The sequence below is a fragment of the Salvelinus fontinalis genome, chromosome 1, assembly GCF_029448725.1.
Source record: "Salvelinus fontinalis isolate EN_2023a chromosome 1, ASM2944872v1, whole genome shotgun sequence".
In the NCBI taxonomy this organism is placed as follows: domain Eukaryota; kingdom Metazoa; phylum Chordata; class Actinopteri; order Salmoniformes; family Salmonidae; genus Salvelinus; species Salvelinus fontinalis.
Genome location: NC_074665.1, coordinates 97,490,275 through 97,508,314, shown reverse-complemented (window position 1 = coordinate 97,508,314; position 18,040 = coordinate 97,490,275). Strand labels below are relative to the sequence as shown.

General features: G+C 47.6%; 1 protein-coding gene across 7 annotated transcripts in view; it reads left to right on the top strand.

Moving 5' to 3' along the window:
* Positions 1 to 18,040, top strand: part of LOC129864879 (UTP--glucose-1-phosphate uridylyltransferase-like) — a 63,200-nt gene that overhangs the window by 27,866 nt on the left and 17,294 nt on the right. For all 7 annotated transcript variants that reach the window (XR_008761281.1, XR_008761280.1, XR_008761279.1 and 4 more), the window contains exons 4-8: positions 5,420 to 5,605; positions 8,746 to 8,879; positions 13,643 to 13,799; positions 14,612 to 14,752; positions 15,262 to 15,459. Coding sequence is in view for 2 of the 7 variants with exons in the window: in XM_055937209.1 (XP_055793184.1) it covers positions 5,420 to 5,605; positions 8,746 to 8,879; positions 13,643 to 13,799; positions 14,612 to 14,752; positions 15,262 to 15,459 (816 nt within the window). In the remaining 5 variants the exon portion in view is untranslated. The remainder of the gene's footprint in view (positions 1 to 5,419; positions 5,606 to 8,745; positions 8,880 to 13,642; positions 13,800 to 14,611; positions 14,753 to 15,261; positions 15,460 to 18,040) is intronic.

Below are 18,040 nucleotides of genomic sequence, written 5' to 3'. Positions count from 1 at the left end.
TGTGAGCTGAAGCTGAAGTGCAGCTGGGTCTTGCAGCAAGACAATGATCCAAAACACACAATCAAGCCTACATGAAAATGGCTAAAAAGCATCAGATTTGAAGTTTTGGAATGGCCTAGTCAATGTTCAGACCTAATCCCAATTGAGATGTTGTGGCAGGATTTGAAACAAGCCGTTAATGCTTAAAAACCCACAAATGTTGCAGAGTTAAACCAGTTCTGCATACACGAGTGGGACAAAATTCCTCCACAGCGATGTGAATGACTGATCAACAACTACAGGAAGCATTGGGTTGCAGTCATTGCAGCTAAACGTGACAAACTGGTTATTGAGTGTAAGAGGGCAATTACGATTTCAGACGGGAATTGTGGGTTGCATTACTTTGTTAATAAAATATTTGTAAACTCAGGTTCCCGTTGTCTAATAGTAGGTTTTGGTTGAAGATCTGATAACATTCAGTATCAAAAATATGCAAAAATAGAGAACATCAGAAACGTTGAAAATACCTTTTCACGGCACTGTGGGCCAATATTCTGCCCGTGTGAACACATTTATTTTAGGCCATAATTAAATCTGTAAGCTACATGTACAATATTCTGCCCATATGAATGAATATGGGATTGAATGAAAGCAGTAAACATACACATTTAATAACAGACTCATGAACACAATCACGCACTAGTCTACAGCTGGTTTCACAGCTTCCCCGGTGTTTTACAGCTTCCCCGGCGCTTCACAGCTTCCCCGGGAAACTCAACGTATTGTAGCCACACGCGGACCAAAGAGTAGTGGAGGAAGGAGTTCGCTTTGGCTGCAGTGTTCACGTTCAAATGTTACGCGGTGCTTCACACACACACACACACACACACACACACACACACACACACACACACACACACACACACACACACACACACACACACACACACACACACACACACATTCTCTCTCTTACACATAAGACGAGCTTTAAGATACAGAAGAGATCGGGGAACAGGGGATTGTTTTATTGTTGTTTTGGTAAAGCTATCCTCAGTGAGTGAAGGGATGCTAGAACGAGGAGATCCCCCTCTGTCTTTGCAAGTTAAGGGCCAGTCTATGGGCTGAATGTCATCTCCCCTTCTGAAATTAGAAAGATGCTATCTACCTGTGGAATCGTGATTCGCCCGGAAGGATTTGCTGCTCTTTAGCTATTGGTGGCCACAGTATAAAGACTGATCTACAGTACCATTTCTGCCCACCAGAGATTAGGTTAGAGCAGCTCCAGCCAACCATATACAGTATCTCCATAATAAGTGTTTTCAGGCTGTATCCAGTGTGTCGGGCTGTATTAGGCTGTATCCAGTGTGTTGGGCTGTATCCAGTGTGTGTGGGGCTGTATCCAGTGTGTTGGGCTGTATCCAGTGTGTTGGGCTGTATCCAGTGTGTGTTGGGCTGTATCCAGTGTGTATTGGGCTGTATCCAGTGTGTGTTGGGCTGTATCGTGTGTGTGGCTGTATCCAGTGTGTGTTGGGCTGTATCCAGTGTGTCGGGCTGTATCCAGTGTGTGTTGGGCTGTATCCAGTGTGTGTTGGGCTGTATCCAGTGTGTGTTGGGCTGTATCCAGTGTGTGTCGGGCTGTATCCAGTGTGTGTTGGGCTGTATCCAGTGTGTGTTGGGCTGTATCCAGTGTGTGTGGGGCTGTATCCAGTGTGTTTTGGGCTGTATCCAGTGTGTGTTGGGCTGTATCCAGTGTGTTGGGCTGTATCCAGTGTGTTGGGCTGTATCCAGTGTGTTTTGGGCTGTATCCAGTGTGTTTTGGGCTGTATCCAGTGTGTGTTGGGCTGTATCCAGTGTGTGTTGGGCTGTATCCAGTGTGTGTTGGGCTGTATCCAGTGTGTGTGGGGCTGTATCCAGTGTGTGTTGGGCTGTATCCAGTGTGTGTTGGGCTGTATCCAGTGTGTGTTGGGATGTATCCAGTGTGTGTTGGGCTGTATCCAGTGTGTGTGGGGCTGTATCCAGTGTGTGTGGGGCTGTATCCAGTGTGTGTCGGGCTGTATCCAGTGTGTGTGGGGCTGTATCCAGTGTGTGTGGGGCTGTATCCAGTGTGTGTGGGGCTGTATCCAGTGTGTGTTGGGCTGTATCCAGTGTGTGTTGGGCTGTATCCAGTGTGTGTTGGGCTGTATCCAGTGTGTGTTGGGCTGTATCCAGTGTGTGTTGGGATGTATCCAGTGTGTGTTGGGCTGTATCCAGTGTGTGTGGGGCTGTATCCAGTGTGTGTGGGGCTGTATCCAGTGTGTGTTGGGCTGTATTAGGCTGTATCCAGTGTGTGTTGGGCTGTATCCAGTGTGTGTTGGGCTGTATCCAGTGTGTTGGGCTGTATCCAGTGTGTTGGGCTGTATCCAGTGTGTTGGGCTGTATCCAGTGTGTTGGGCTGTATCCAGTGTGTTTTGGGCTGTATCCAGTGTGTGTCGGGCTGTATCCAGTGTGTGTCGGGCTGTATCCAGTGTGTGTCGGGCTGTATCCAGTGTGTGTCGGGCTGTATCCAGTGTGTGTCGGGCTGTATCCAGTGTGTGTTGGGCTGTATCCAGTGTGTTGGGCTGTATCCAGTGTGTGTTGGGCTGTATTAGGCTGTATCCAGTGTGTCGGGCTGTATCCAGTGTGTGTTGGGCTGTATCCAGTGTGTGTCGGGCTGTATCCAGTGTGTATTGGGCTGTATCCAGTGTGTATTGGGCTGTATCCAGTGTGTGTTGGGCTGTATCCAGTGTGTGTTGGGCTGTATCCAGTGTGTGTGGGGCTGTATCCAGTGTGTGTGGGGCTGTATCCAGTGTGTGTGGGGCTGTATCCAGTGTGTTGGGCTGTATCCAGTGTGTGTTGGGCGTATCCAGTGTGTGTCGGGCTGTATCCAGTGTGTGTCGGGCTGTATCCAGTGTGTGTGGGGCTGTATCCAGTGTGTGTGGGGCTGTATCCAGTGTGTGTGGGGCTGTATCCAGTGTGTGTTGGGCTGTATCCAGTGTGTGTCGGGCTGTATCCAGTGTGTGTCGGGCTGTATCCAGTGTGTGTCGGGCTGTATCCAGTGTGTGTTGGGCTGTATCCAGTGTGTTAAGCTGTATCCAGTGTGTGTTGGGCTGTATTAGGCTGTATCCAGTGTGTTGGGCTGTATCCAGTGTGTGTTGGGCTGTATCCAGTGTGTATTGGGCTGTATCCAGTGTGTGTTGGGCTGTATCCAGTGTGTGTTGGGCTGTATCCAGTGTGTGTGGGGCTGTATCCAGTGTGTGTGGGGCTGTATCCAGTGTGTGTGGGGCTTTATCCAGTGTGTTGGGCTGTATCCAGTGTGTGTTGGGCTGTATCCAGTGTGTGTCGGGCTGTATCCAGTGTGTGTGGGGCTGTATCCAGTGTGTGTGGGGCTGTATCCAGTGTGTGTGGGGCTGTATCCAGTGTGTTGGGCTGTATCCAGTGTGTGTTGGGCTGTATCCAGTGTGTCGGGCTGTATCCAGTGTGTTGGGCTGTATCCAGTGTGTGTCGGGCTGTATCCAGTGTGTTGGGCTGTATCCAGTGTGTCGGGCTGTATCCAGTGTGTGTTGGGCTGTATCCAGTGTGTTGGGCTGTATCCAGTGTGTGTCGGGCTGTATCCAGTGTGTGTTGGGCTGTATCCAGTGTGTGTGGGGCTTTATCCAGTGTGTTGGGCTGTATCCAGTGTGTGTTGGGCTGTATCCAGTGTGTGTTGGGCTGTATCCAGTGTGTTGGGCTGTATCCAGTGTGTTGGGCTGTATCCAGTGTGTTGGGCTGTATCCAGTGTGTGTCGGGCTGTATCCAGTGTGTTGGGCTGTATCCAGTGTGTCGGGCTGTATCCAGTGTGTTGGGCTGTATCCAGTGTGTTGGGCTGTATCCAGTGTGTTGGGCTGTATCCAGTGTGTGTTGGGCTGTATCCAGTGTGTGTCGGGCTGTATCCAGTGTGTGTCGGGCTGTATCCAGTGTGTTGGGCTGTATCCAGTGTGTTGGGCTGTATCCAGTGTGTGTTGGGCTGTATCCAGTGTGTTGGGCTGTATCCAGTGTGTCGGGCTGTATCCAGTGTGTTGGGCTGTATCCAGTGTGTTGGGCTGTATCCAGTGTGTTGGGCTGTATCCAGTGTGTGTTGGGCTGTATCCAGTGTGTTGGGCTGTATCCAGTGTGTGTGGGGCTGTATCCAGTGTGTGTTGGGCTGTATCCAGTGTGTGTTGGGCTGTATCCAGTGTGTGTTGGGCTGTATCCAGTGTGTTGGGCTGTATCCAGTGTGTGTGGGGCTGTATCCAGTGTGTGTTGGGCTGTATCCAGTGTGTGTTGGGCTGTATCCAGTGTGTGTTGGGCTGTATCCAGTGTGTGTTGGGCTGTATCCAGTGTGTGTTGGGCTGTATCCAGTGTGTGTTGGGCTGTATCCAGTGTGTGTGGGGCTGTATCCAGTGTGTGTGGGGCTGTATCCAGTGTGTGTGGGGCTGTATCCAGTGTGTGTGGGGCTGTATCCAGTGTGTGTCGGGCTGTATCCAGTGTGTGTTGGGCTGTATCCAGTGTGTTGGGCTGTATCCAGTGTGTGTTGGGCTGTATCCAGTGTGTGTTGGGCTGTATCCAGTGTGTGTTGGGCTGTATCCAGTGTGTTGGGCTGTATCCAGTGTGTGTGGGGCTGTATCCAGTGTGTGTGGGGCTGTATCCGGTGTGTGTCGGGCTGTATCCGGTGTGTGTCGGGCTGTATCCGGTGTGTGTCGGGCTGTATCCAGTGTGTGTCGGGCTGTATCCAGTGTGTGTCGGGCTGTATCCAGTGTGTGTCGGGCTGTATCCAGTGTGTGTCGGGCTGTGTCCGGTGTGTGTCGGGCTGTATCCAGTGTGTGTTGGGCCTGAGATCCAGGCTCTGGTGTCTCAAAGCAGTGCGCAGGACATGAGTCATCACCACACAGGATGAGCCATGACCCTATGACCCTTCAGTTACTTAGGGTCAATCACACATGCACTCATGTAAACACACACACACACACACACACACACACACACACACACACACACACACACACACACACACACACACACACACACACACACACACACACACACACACACACAGGACATCTGTTAAAGATTTGACATCCTGGGTGCTCCTTCTCATTGTGTATAGTGGTGAACCTCCAGCTAGCTGTTTAAAATGCCAGACCTTATTGATTCAAGCTGAATGCAGGGCCCTGGGTGTGTTACAGTCTTGTCAAAGATTACACCCTTTCCTTTGTCTTCAGAAATGAACAAACAAAAAAAGTTGTGGTTTCATTTCTTCCCTATTCCTTTTTCAGTCCTTTTTCAGTCCATGAGTCTCCATAGATTAAATGTCAAGATAAGATCCCCCTCCGCCCACATCAGAAGTGTTACCTCATACATTACCAAAGGGAACATATTAAATGTCTCTCCTCTCTCTCCACAGATCCAGCCCTATGATAAGATAGCAGCGCGGCCCCTGCCGGACAGCCTGGCAGACAGTCTCAACAAGCTGGTGGTAGTCAAGTTGAATGGAGGCCTGGGGACCAGCATGGGCTGTAAAGGCCCCAAGAGCCTCATCAGCGTCCGCAACGAGAACACTTTCCTGGACCTCACCGTGCAGCAGATAGAGGTACCTGTCGTCAATATGTTGTTAGAATGTCATACACAGTCATAGACATGTCATACGCAGTCATAGACATGGCATACGCAGTCATAGACATGTCATACGCAGTCATAGACATGTCATACGCAGTCATAGACATGTCATAAGCAGTCAGACATGTCATAAGCAGTCAGACATGTCATAAGCAGTCAGACATGTCATAAGCAGTCATAGACATGTCATAAGCAGTCATAGACATGTCATAAGCAGTCATGGGCATATCTGTCTCCTGAGTGGCGCAGCGGTCTGAGGCACTGCATCTCAGCGGTCTGAGGCACTGCATCTCAGTGCTAGAGGCGTCGCTAATGACCCTGGTTCAATTCCAGGCTGTATCACGACCGGCCGTGATTGGGAGTCCCATAGGTCGGTGCACAGTTGGCCCAGCGTCGTCCGGGTTTGGCCGGGGTAGGCCGTCATTGTAAAAATAATTTGTTCTTAACTGAAATGCCTAGTTAAATAAGGGTAAAAAATGACATAAGAGTTGTCATAACTGTCATTATATCATTATAACTTACTCATAATGACTTGTTATAATATTATATATATTATATTATACTCATAATGACTTGTTATAATATTATATTATACTCATAATGACTTGTTATAATATTATATTATATATATTATATATTATATTATACTCATAATGACTTGTTATAATATTATATTATATATATTATATATTATATTATACTCATAATGACTTGTTATAATATTATATTATATATATTATATATTATATTATACTCATAATGACTTGTTATAACAGATATGTGCCACAAGAATGTTGTACGCATAACATCATAAGAATTGTATAGTGGTTACATTTCATCAACCCTCAGCCCCATCTCTGAAAACGTACCAAACCAAGTGACTGGGCTGTCAGTGGGCCGAAGCAAGGACTTCAGATGATGACTATAATGTGGGAGACGACACACACCACACACACACACACACACACACAGAGAGAGAGAGATGACTGAGAACCTTTCCTCAGGGGAGAGGGCGGAGGTGGGAGTTGGTATCCATTTTCTCCCCCTAAATGGCCTGATTCACAGTGGAGGTAAAATGCCTACATCTGGAGGGTAAAAGGACTGTCCCAGAACCACTGGGACGTGAGACAGACACAGTGTGTGGAGGGGAAGAGTGTTCATGACGTGGATGTTGATAAAGGCAGCCCCCCCACACCTCTCTGATTCAGAGCGGGTTGGAGGGGAAGAGTGTTCATGACGTGGATGTTGATAAAGGCAGCCCCCCCACACCTCTCTGATTCAGAGCGGGTTGGGTAACATGTGGAAGACACATTTCAGTTGAATGCTCTCAGTTGTTCCTCTCCCTTTCCCTGCAGCCGTTACACAACACACAGACACACACGCACACATTTACAGACAACCACACACAAGTCCGCAAACAAATACCACCTCTCTCTTGCTCTGACACACACACACCTCTCAGTTCCAGCACACTGTGCTCTCTGTCCCCCCACTGCCTGGTCAAACCCACAGACCTGCCCATAGAATAACAGCTCTCCTTTCAGTCAGACTGCCTGAAGACATTACAGAGCTTTACACAGACCCTCAGCTGATCTTCTAATATACTAACCAAAAAGGGAGGGAGGGAGGGAGAGGGAGGGAGAGGGAGGGGGGAGAGAGGGAGGGGGGAGAGAGAGAGAGAGAGAGAGGGGGAGAGAGAGGGAGGGAGAGAGAGAGGGGGGAGGGAGGGAGGGGAGAGAGGGAGGGGAGAGAGGGAGGAAGGGAGGGAGAGAGGGAAGGGGGGGAGAGGGAGGGAGGGAGGAGAGAGAGAGAGGGAGGGAGGAGAGAGAGAGAGAGAGAGGGGGGGAGCGGGAGGGGGGGGTTCGGGGGAGAGAGAGAGAGGGGGGGGGGGGAGAGGGGGGAGGGAGGGAGGGGAGAGAGGGAGGGGAGAGAGGGAGGAAGGGAGGGAGAGAGGGAAGGGGGGGAGAGGGAGGGAGGGAGGAGAGAGAGAGAGGGAGGGAGGAGAGAGAGAGAGAGAGAGGGGGGGAGCGGGAGGGGGGGGTTCGGGGGAGAGAGAGAGAGGGGGGGGGGGGGAGAGCATGTGCTTGTAATTTGGAGAGAGGGTGAGGGAGAGAAGGGCTGTTTTCTTAATCCCCAGAACCTCTTTATCCCTCCTCTCTAGTCTGCTGACCGTTCTGCTCTGTCCCGGGGTCCTCTGAGGACATAAGAGTTCATAACTTCCCAAAATTCATAAAAGGAAACTTCAAATGATTGCAGTAAATCTAAAGAAACCTCCTACAGTGGAATAGATCCTGTTACGCTGACTTGTTGCACCACTGTGTGATTTCCTGATAGTTACGTTGGTTGTGTCATATCTTGGTAGTGGAGCTGAACTTCACACCACCCCACCTCTCCTAGGACAGTCCCACCCTAAATTACCTCATAAGCCGAGACGAACCTCGACCAGCCTGGTTGCTCACTAAACTCCACCACACACCCACACAGTTTGGTAACGGTTTACCGTAACAACCTCTCCCTCATTAAAGTCTGGACTCTAGAGTCTTCGGGCTTGTTCAGCATTGCAGCCGACTGGGCAGCCCGGCTGCCGACTAACTGACCTACAAATCACCTTGCATCATAAATAACTACTCATTATGATTTGTCAATCAGTCAGTTGCAATGCATCTCGGATTTGATGCTCTCCAACACTGCCATTGCATTAGCTCCACCCAGCCTGACACTTGGTTTGCTGTGGCCAGTATGCTCGCCAAGCACTCCTTTCACCTGTTCTCAATCCAATATGGCTGCCAAGCACTCCTTTCACCTGTTCTCAATCCAATATGACCACCAAGCACTCCTTTCACCTGTTCTCAATCCAATATGACCACCAAGCACTCCTTTCACCTGTTCTCAATCCAATATGGCCGCCAAGCACTCCTTTCACCTGTTCTCAATCCAATATGGCCGCCAAGCACTCCTTTCACCTGTTCTCAATCCAATATGACCACCAAGCACTCCTTTCACCTGTTCTCAATCCAATATGACCACCAAGCACTCCTTTCACCTGTTCTCAATCCAATATGGCCGCCAAGCACCCCTTTCACCTGTTCTCAATCCAATATCTTTTTCTCTCAGCACTTGAACAAGAAGTACAACACAGACGTTCCTCTGGTCCTGATGAACTCCTTCAACACGGATGAAGACACCAAGAAGATCCTTCAGAAATACACACACCACCGTGTCAAGATACACACCTTCAACCAGAGCAGGTAACACACGCACCACAGTATATCTCATATCTTGCTGGATCAGAATATATGAGACATACTGGATATTAAACTGGACATCCTGTCTGTAGCCGTAATGAATGGACTCTAAAGACTTAAAAGGAAAAATCCACCCAAAACAACTCATTCCTTTAATTTACAGTGTTAAATAACACTAATGTGTGAGAAAAGTAGCTAAACTTGTGAGTATTTAAATATTTCATTTTGCCGTTATAATAAGGTTGGTAGCAACATGGAAAATCATTGTGGAAATCTGTTGCAGTTCAAGTCAACTACAAAATCCACAATGCAACGCTCTCTCTATGGGCTGGCTGGCTAGCTAGCTAGCAAGGAAACGTAGCTACACACAATAATACCAAAGACAATAGCAGCATGTAAAGTAGATAGTGCAGTTTAGGCAATTTTACAGTTAACTATCAATTGTGACCCACCACCTGGATTCGGTCTTATGTAGCAACATTTGAAATTGTGTTTTTTACATTGGATAAAAGTAGAGACTGGGCTAGAAAATGGTATATCATACTACTACCAATACAAAACCTTGTCTAAGCTGTAGTATGAATCTACAGGTAGCTAAAGCTAACCAACTAGGTTCAATGTTAGCTAGCTAACATTAGGCTATAACTAGTAATGCAACTGGATATCTGATTCAAATAATATTACTGTGCAGATTATACACGTAACGTTAGATAGCGAGCCAGCAAGCTAACGTTCGCTAGCTAGCAAACAGTACGCTTTAACTTGCAATGAAAACGACTTTCGGACAAAATTGTAGCTAAACTCTTAACGGTATACACGAATGAACGCTTCACGGCAGACCGGAACCATTTAACTCAGTTTTGTTTGTAGCTACATCTTGTTTGTCAGTGTTGTGTCAAGTCACTCCGGTTCACACAGACCGTGGCGTGTGCAAAAACTCATCTGTCGATAGTATTAAAGAGAAATGTAGCTAAACTTCTGTAGTTCTCCATGGCTAACATTAAATCTGTCAAAAACACTGCAGTAGAAAGGACTATCAACATATACAGTATTGAGCAGCTCACGTTATAGACAGAAGGACGCTACATGGCAGACCAATCCAAACTCATCTCCCCGGCATGTCCAGCCCATTCATTATGTCAGCCAATCATGGCTACCAGTTAGGTGCCTGTATTTTTACGTGGCTAAACCAACTAGGCTCATAATTTAACAATTTTATTCATATTTACAGATGGAAAACAAGTTTGTTATTAATGCACATGAAAGTTCACATGTTCCAGAAGGCATTTCTGCCATGCTACGTCATTGGGCTCCACGGTGCATTCTGGGAAATTCCTGGACAAGGAGCGCTCTCCTTCAAGGAGTGAATGGGAGTCTATTGGGTGCTAGCTCAAAAACCCAACATTAGCACCAATTACAAAACTTTTCAGAGATGAGAGATAATTAAGTTTCTACCTGTAATATCATATAGCTTCGTGACGTTACGTACTTTCGAGGGAAATAGTTTCTCGATATATATATACACTGACTTTGAAGGGATTGCATTAAAATTAGCTTAGATGCAGCATGACACTGTGAACGCGATTTGTCACAGTCTGCTGGGTGGGGCGTTATATTTGTCTTTATTCATCTTCTTTCTATAATATCTCAGGAAACAGCACCATGCAATGCACCCTGGACTAAAGAGGCAGACAGATAGGAACAATGTGCTAGATAGACCCTCCGTTAAATTACACATTTCTCGAGGTAGGAATATCGCAAAAATATAATCAATGTCTTATTTGAGAGAAGACATTCTCCAGAGTTATGTCATCGGCCAGTGTTGAAATCTGACGTGTACGATTGGCGTTTTCGTGATCTAAAAGTCATTTTCCTATTAACTTCCAGTGTAGTCAGAGCGACTTTATCACAGTGCTACGTCATTGTGGCCTGATATCTGCCTGCTTGAACGCCAATAACTCAGATACACATGAAAACATGAAATGACACAGGGAATCTATAGATCATCACTCAAAGATGCACACAAACAAGATAACATTCAAAATGGGTGAACCTTTTAAGCAGTGGACAGTTGAATTGGACTGTAGACTAAAAGGCTTGTGTTAATATTTTATCAGCCTCTTCAAGGAGGGCTTTACCTCAGCAGCTCCTATGCCTTTGGAATACAATCAAACACAAAGTGAGGATCAAGCTGGAGTGTGTCAAAAAAGCCTGGTCAGATGACAACTTAATCCTGTTTTAATGAGGCCCCTTCCCTCTCCTCTGCTCCCCCATTTCCCCTTTCCTCTCCTTCCCTCTCCTCTCCTTTCTTCCTCTCCTCCCCCTTCCCTCTCCTCTCCTCTCCTTTCTTCCCCTCCTTTCCTTTCCTATCCGCTCCTCTTCTCTTCTCTCATCTGAGCCCTCTTATCCATGCTAGAACTGTCTTCCCTCTCCTCCCCTTCACACTCCCCTCCCTCTCTCCTCCCCCTTCCATCTCCTCCCCCTTTCATTTCCCACTCCTCTCCTCCCCCTTCCCTCTCCCCACCTTTCCTTCTCCTCCCCTTCCCACTCCTCTCCCTTTCCCTCTCCTCCCCCTTCCTTTCCCTCCCCTTCCCACTCCTCTCCTCCCCCTTCCCACTCTTCTCCTCCCCCTTTCCCCCCCCTTCTCGCTCCTCTCCTCCCCCTTCCCTCTCCTCCTCCTTCCCTCTCCTCTGCTCTCCTCTTCTCCAATGTTCCCCCTAAGCTGCTCCAGTGTGTGCAGCTCCCCTCAGACTGCCACGCAAAAGAAATATTAGCCCTCTAGAGTTTTCCCCTTTAGTTAACACTATCAACGTTTCCCTTTACTGTAGGAGTTGGGGTCGAATCAACGCAATATTAGACACTTTCAATGCAACATACCGAAACTAAACTAAATATGCAAGACTTAGTATGCAAAACTAACTATGTAAGAGATGTTGTTGTAGGCAGAACGCATCAGAGTAGGATTCTGTTGCATTAACAGGCTGTACTCAGGCTGTACTCTACACAGACCAGTGAGCCTTAACCCCTCACCCCCTAGCAAGACCATTCTCCCCTCTCATGGCCAGACTGTCACACCCTGACCTTAGAGATCCTTATTATTCTCTATGTTTGGTTAGGTCAGGGTGTGACTCGGGTGGGAAAGTCTATGTTTTCTATTTCTTTGTTTTTGGCCGAGTATGGTTCCCAATCAGAGGCAGCTGTCTATCGTTGTCTCTGATTGGGGACCATATATAAGTTGTAATTTTCCTTTTGGGTTTTGTGGGATCTTGTTTTCTGTTTAGTGTCTGTGCCTGACAGAACTGTTCACTTTCGTTTTTTGTCTTTGTCATTTTGTTTTGGTGTCATCAATAAAAAGACGATGTACGCCTGCCACGCTGCACCTTGGTCCACTCTTCCTTCCACCAACGAGAGCCGTTACACAGACAGACCGATCTCAGGTCATCCTCCCCTCTCATGACCAGACAGACAGACAGACAGACAGATCTCAGGTCATCCTCCCCTCTCATGACCAGACAGACCGATCTCAGGTCATCCTCCCCTCTCATGACCAGACAGACCGATCTCACGTCATCCTCCCCTCTCATGACCAGACAGACAGACAGACAGACAGATCTCAGGTCATCCTCCCCTCTCATGGCCAGACAGACAGATCTCAGGTAATCCTCCCCTCTCATGACCAGACAGACAGGCAGACAGATAGACAGACAGACAGATCTCAGGTCATCCTCCCCTATCATGGCCAGACAGACAGATCTCAGGTCATCCTCCCCTATCATGGCCAGACAGACAGATCTCAGGTCATCCTCCCCTATCATGGCCAGACAGACAGATCTCAGGTAATCCTCCCCTATCATGGCCAGACAGACAGGCAGACAGATAGACAGACAGACAGATCTCAGGTCATCCTCCCCTCTCATGGCCAGACAGACAGATCTCAGGTAATCCTCCCCTCTCATGACCAGACAGACAGGCAGACAGATAGACAGACAGACAGATCTCAGGTCATCCTCCCCTATCATGGCCAGACAGACAGATCTCAGGTCATCCTCCCCTATCATGGCCAGACAGACAGATCTCAGGTCATCCTCCCCTATCACGGCCAGACAGACAGGCAGACAGATAGACAGACAGATCTCAGGTCATCCTCCCCTCTCATGGCCAGACAGACAGATCTCAGGTAATCCTCCCCTCTCATGACCAGACAGACAGACAGACAGACAGATCTCGGACCATCCTCCCCTCTCACGGCCAGACAGACAGACAGATCTCAGACCATCCTCCCCTCTCACGGCCAGACAGACAGACAGAGACAGACAGACAGACAGATCTCAGACCATCCTCCCCTCTCACGGCCAGACAGACAGACAGATCTCGGACCATCCTCCCCTCTCATGGCCAGACAGACAGACACAGACAGAGACAGACAGACAGACAGATCTCGGACCATCCTCCCCTCTCATGGCCAGACAGACAGACACAGACAGAGACAGACAGACAGACAGATCTCGGACCATCCTCCCCTCTCATGGCCAGACAGACAGACACAGACAGAGACAGACAGACAGACAGATCTCAGACCATCCTCAGCTCTGTAAGGAGACGTTAAACGTTCTCCTTTCTAATCTGCTCTTATCCACTGATAAACATGAAGAGATGACGGCTCCTTGATCTGTTCAGTTGGTCTTCCTGTCATCGACCCATTCCTAACAGGATTCAAATGATTTAATGTAAAACATCAAACCTCTCCCTCCCGCCCTCTGTCCCAGGTACCCCCGTATTAACAAAGAGTCCCTCCTGCCTGTGGCCACAGACATTGGTATGACGGGTGAGAATGCTGACGTGTGGTACCCTCCTGGCCACGGGGATATCTACGCCAGCTTCTACAACTCTGGTCTGCTGGATCAGCTCATCACAGAGGGCAAGGTGCACACCTGCACACACACACACACGCATGCACATACACACACACCTGCACGCACACACACGCGCACATACCACACACCCGGAGGAGGCTGGTGGGAGGAGCTATAGGAGGACGAGCTCATTGTAATGGTGTACACACACACACACACACACACACACACACACACACACACACACACACACACACACATCTGCACACACACACACACCCGGAGGAGGCTGGTGGGAGGAGCTATAGGAGGATGAACTCATTGTAATGGTGTATACACACACACACAGAGGCAAGTTAACCACCATATCTGCAGCACTGACCTCGTTTTAAGGAAAATACTTATTTTATTTATACAATTTGTAAATGATATTAAATAATTCAGCCATTGCTGCTATTGATATTGTGTTTGTCTTGTGTAAAATGTTAATTCCACAGCATTGTGAAACACACACACACTACAGGGGAGCAGAGTCAAACCATTGGGCTCCAAGGCACCAATATACCACAGGAGGTTGGTGGTACATTCATCTGGGAGGAGGAGCTCGTGGTGATGGCTGGAGCAGAATCATTGGAACGGTATCAAATCCATCACATACATGGTTTCCATGGTTTCCAGGTGTTTGATGCCGTCCCATTTGCTCCGTTCCGTCCGTTATTATGATCCGTCCTCCCCTCAGCAGCCTCCTGTGAAATATACACTGAGTATACCAAACCTTAGGAACACTTTCCTAATATCGAGTTGCACCCCAGGAAGACTAGCTGCTTTCGCAACAGCTGATGGGGATCCTAATAAAATACCAACCCCCCTCCCCCTCTTCAGGAGTACATCTTTGTGTCTAACATTGATAACCTGGGGGCTACGGTGGACCTGAACATCCTGCATCACCTGGTGAGCCAGCCCAACGGGAAGCGCTGTGAGTTCATCATGGAGGTCACCGACAAGACCCGCGCTGACGTCAAGGTGGGTGGCAGGAGGAGGAAGACGGCGGCCATGTTGTGGTCTCTGTTAGTGGTTTATTCTGTTATCTTTATTCACCTCTCACTATTAACACTTTATTATCATTTTATTCAGACTTTATAAACAGTTGATTCAATTGTTGTTAATTAATTAATGTGGAATTGGAATATATTATTTGTTTTACTTTTAAATGAATGATAAATAGCCATTTATTTTTAAAGAATATAACGTATAAATAATGAGCTTTAGTTGAACTGTACTACCCCATCAGAACCCAAAATAACCTCTGTGTCTCTCTGTCTCTCTGTCTCTGTGTCTCTCTGTGTCTCTCTGTGTCTCTCTGTGTCTGTCTGTGTCTCTGTCTGTCTGTGTCTCTGTCTGTCTGTGTCTCTGTCTGTCTGTGTCTCTGTCTGTCTGTGTCTCTGTCTGTCTGTGTCTCTGTCTGTCTGTGTCTCTGTGTCTCTGTCTGTGTCTCTGTCTGTCTGTCTGTGTCTCTGTGTCTCTGTCTCCAGGGCGGTACTCTTATTCAGTATGATAACAAGCTGCGTCTGCTGGAGATAGCCCAGGTTCCCAAGGCCCATGTAGATGAGTTCAAATCAGTCACCAAGTTCAAGATCTTCAACACCAACAACCTGTGGATCTCTCTGGGTGCCATCAAGAGGCTGCAGGAGCAGAACGCCATGGACATGGAGATCATCGTTAACCCCAAGGTGAGAGGCCAGACGGGCGGGCATACACACACACACCACGCAGATTGTCTGCAGGTTGTGCATAGGTCAACAGACACAAACCATTTAGCTCGGTACAGTTTGATGCTGTTTCGGTCAAGGCAGTCCAGCTCAGGTCAGACCAGCTGAATGTATATATTCTATGTCTCAGAATGCCAAATAAAATTGTCTGAGACCCTTATCCATATGTTGGATCCCCTAAATGGATAATAGTCTCATTTCAACAGCTGACAATATTGAATAAATCAACTGTAAACTTGTCAATGAGGAGGCAGAGAGACGTGGTGCACAATTCCTCTTCAGTTACACTCCGACTCAAAACATCTGCTCTGTTCCCACACCTCTCATCCCGTAAAGTAGGAAATAGTTAAGTATGTTGTCCCATATTCATAACACGCAATGACTACTTCAAGCTTTGTGCCCAATAGAAAGGAATGGTAAATAATGTATTGTGTCATTTTGGAGTTTTTTTATTGAAAATGAGAACATAATATGTTTCAAACACTTCTACATTAATGTGGATTCTACCATGATTACAGGTAGTCCTGAATGAATCGTGAACAATGATGAGTGAGAAAGTTACAGATGCACAAATATCATATCCTCCCAAAAATGCTAACTTCCCCTGTTATTGTAATGGTGAGATGTTAGCATGTCTTGTGGGTATGCTAACCTCCCCTGTTATTGTAATGGTGAGATGTTAGCATGTCTTGGGGGTATGCTACCTCCCCTGTTATTGTAATGGTGAGATGTTAGCATGTCTTGGGGGTATGCTAACCTCCCCTGTTATTGTAATGGTGAGATGTTAGCATGTCTTGGGGGTATGCTAACCTCCCCTGTTATTGTAATGGTGAGATGTTAGCATGTCTTGGGGGTATGCTAACCTCCCCTGTTATTGTAATGGTGAGATTTTATCATGTCTTGGGGGTATGCTAACCTCCCCTGTTATTGTAATGGTGAGATGTTAGCATGTCTTCGGGGTATGCTAACATCCCCTGTTATTGTAAGGCTGAGATGTTAGCATGTCTTGGGGGTATGCTAACCTCCCCTGTTATTGTAAAGGCTGAGATGTTAGCATGTCTTGGGGGTATGCTAACCTCCCCTGTTATTGTAAGGGTGTGATGTTAGCATGTCTTGGGGGTATGCTAACCTCCCCTGTTATTGTAAGGCTGAGATGTTAGCATGTCTTGGGGGTATGCTAACCTCCCCTGTTATTGTAAGGCTGAGATGTTAGCATGTCTTGGGGGTATGCTAACCTCCCCTGTTATTGTAAGGCTGAGATGTTAGCATGTCTTGGGGGTATGCTAACCTCCCCTGTTATTGTAAGGCTGAGATGTTAGCATGTCTTGGGGGTATGCTAACCTCCCCTGTTACTGTAAGGGTGGGATGTTAGCATGTCTTGGGGGTATGCTAACCTCCCCTGTTACTGTAAGGGTGGGATGTTAGCATGTCTTGGGGGTATGCTAACCTCCCCTGTTATTGTAAGGGTGGGATGTTAGCATGTCTTGGGGGTATGCTAATCTCCCCTGTTATTGTAAGGGTGGGATGTTAGCATGTCTTGGGGGTATGCTAATCTCCCCTGTTATTGTAAGGGCGAGATGTTAGCATGTCTTAGGGGTATGCTAACCTCCCCTGTTATTGTAATGGTGAGATGTTAGCATGTCTTAGGGGTATGCTAACCTCCCCTGTTATTGTAATGGTGAGATGTTAGCATGTCTTGGGGGTATGCTAACCTCCCCTGTTATTGTAATGGTGAGATGTTAGCATGTCTTGGGGGTATGCTAACCTCCCCTGTTATTGTAATGGTGAGATGTTAGCATGTCTTGGGGGTATGCTAACCTCCCCTGTTATTGTAATGGTGAGATGTTAGCATGTCTTAGGGGTATGCTAACCTCCCCTGTTATTGTAATGGTGAGATGTTAGCATGTCTTGGGGGTATGCTAACCTCCCCTGTTATTGTAAGGGCGAGATGTTCGCATGTCTTGGGGGTATGATATTTGTGCGTCCGTAAACTTTATCACTCATCATTATTCATCAAATACCCTCAAATTAAAGCTGACAACCTCATAGTCATTGTATCATTTAAAATCCAAAGTGCTGGACTACAGAGCCAAAACAACAAAACATGTGTCACTGTCTCAATACTTTTGGAGCTCCCTGTATGTATAGCAAAGTGCTGCCTATAGAGGGACACCACCACGCCGTTCCAGAGGACAACCCTCCTCAATAAATGATGTCCTGCAGTCTCAGGAAAGCCCAGAGGACAACCCTCCTCAATAAATGATGTCCTGCAGTCTCAGGAAAGCCCAGAGGACAACCCTCCTCAATAAATGATGTACTGCAGTCTCAGTAAAGCCCAGAGGACAACCCTCCTCAATAAATGATGTCCTGCAGTCTCAGTAAAGCCCAGAGGACAACCCTCCTCAATAAATGATGCCCTGCAGTCTCAGTAAAGCCCAGAGGACAACCCTCCTCAATAAATGATGCCCTGCAGTCTCAGTAAAGCCCAGAGGACAACCCTCCTCAATAAATTATGCCCTGCAGTCTCACTAAAGCCCACATT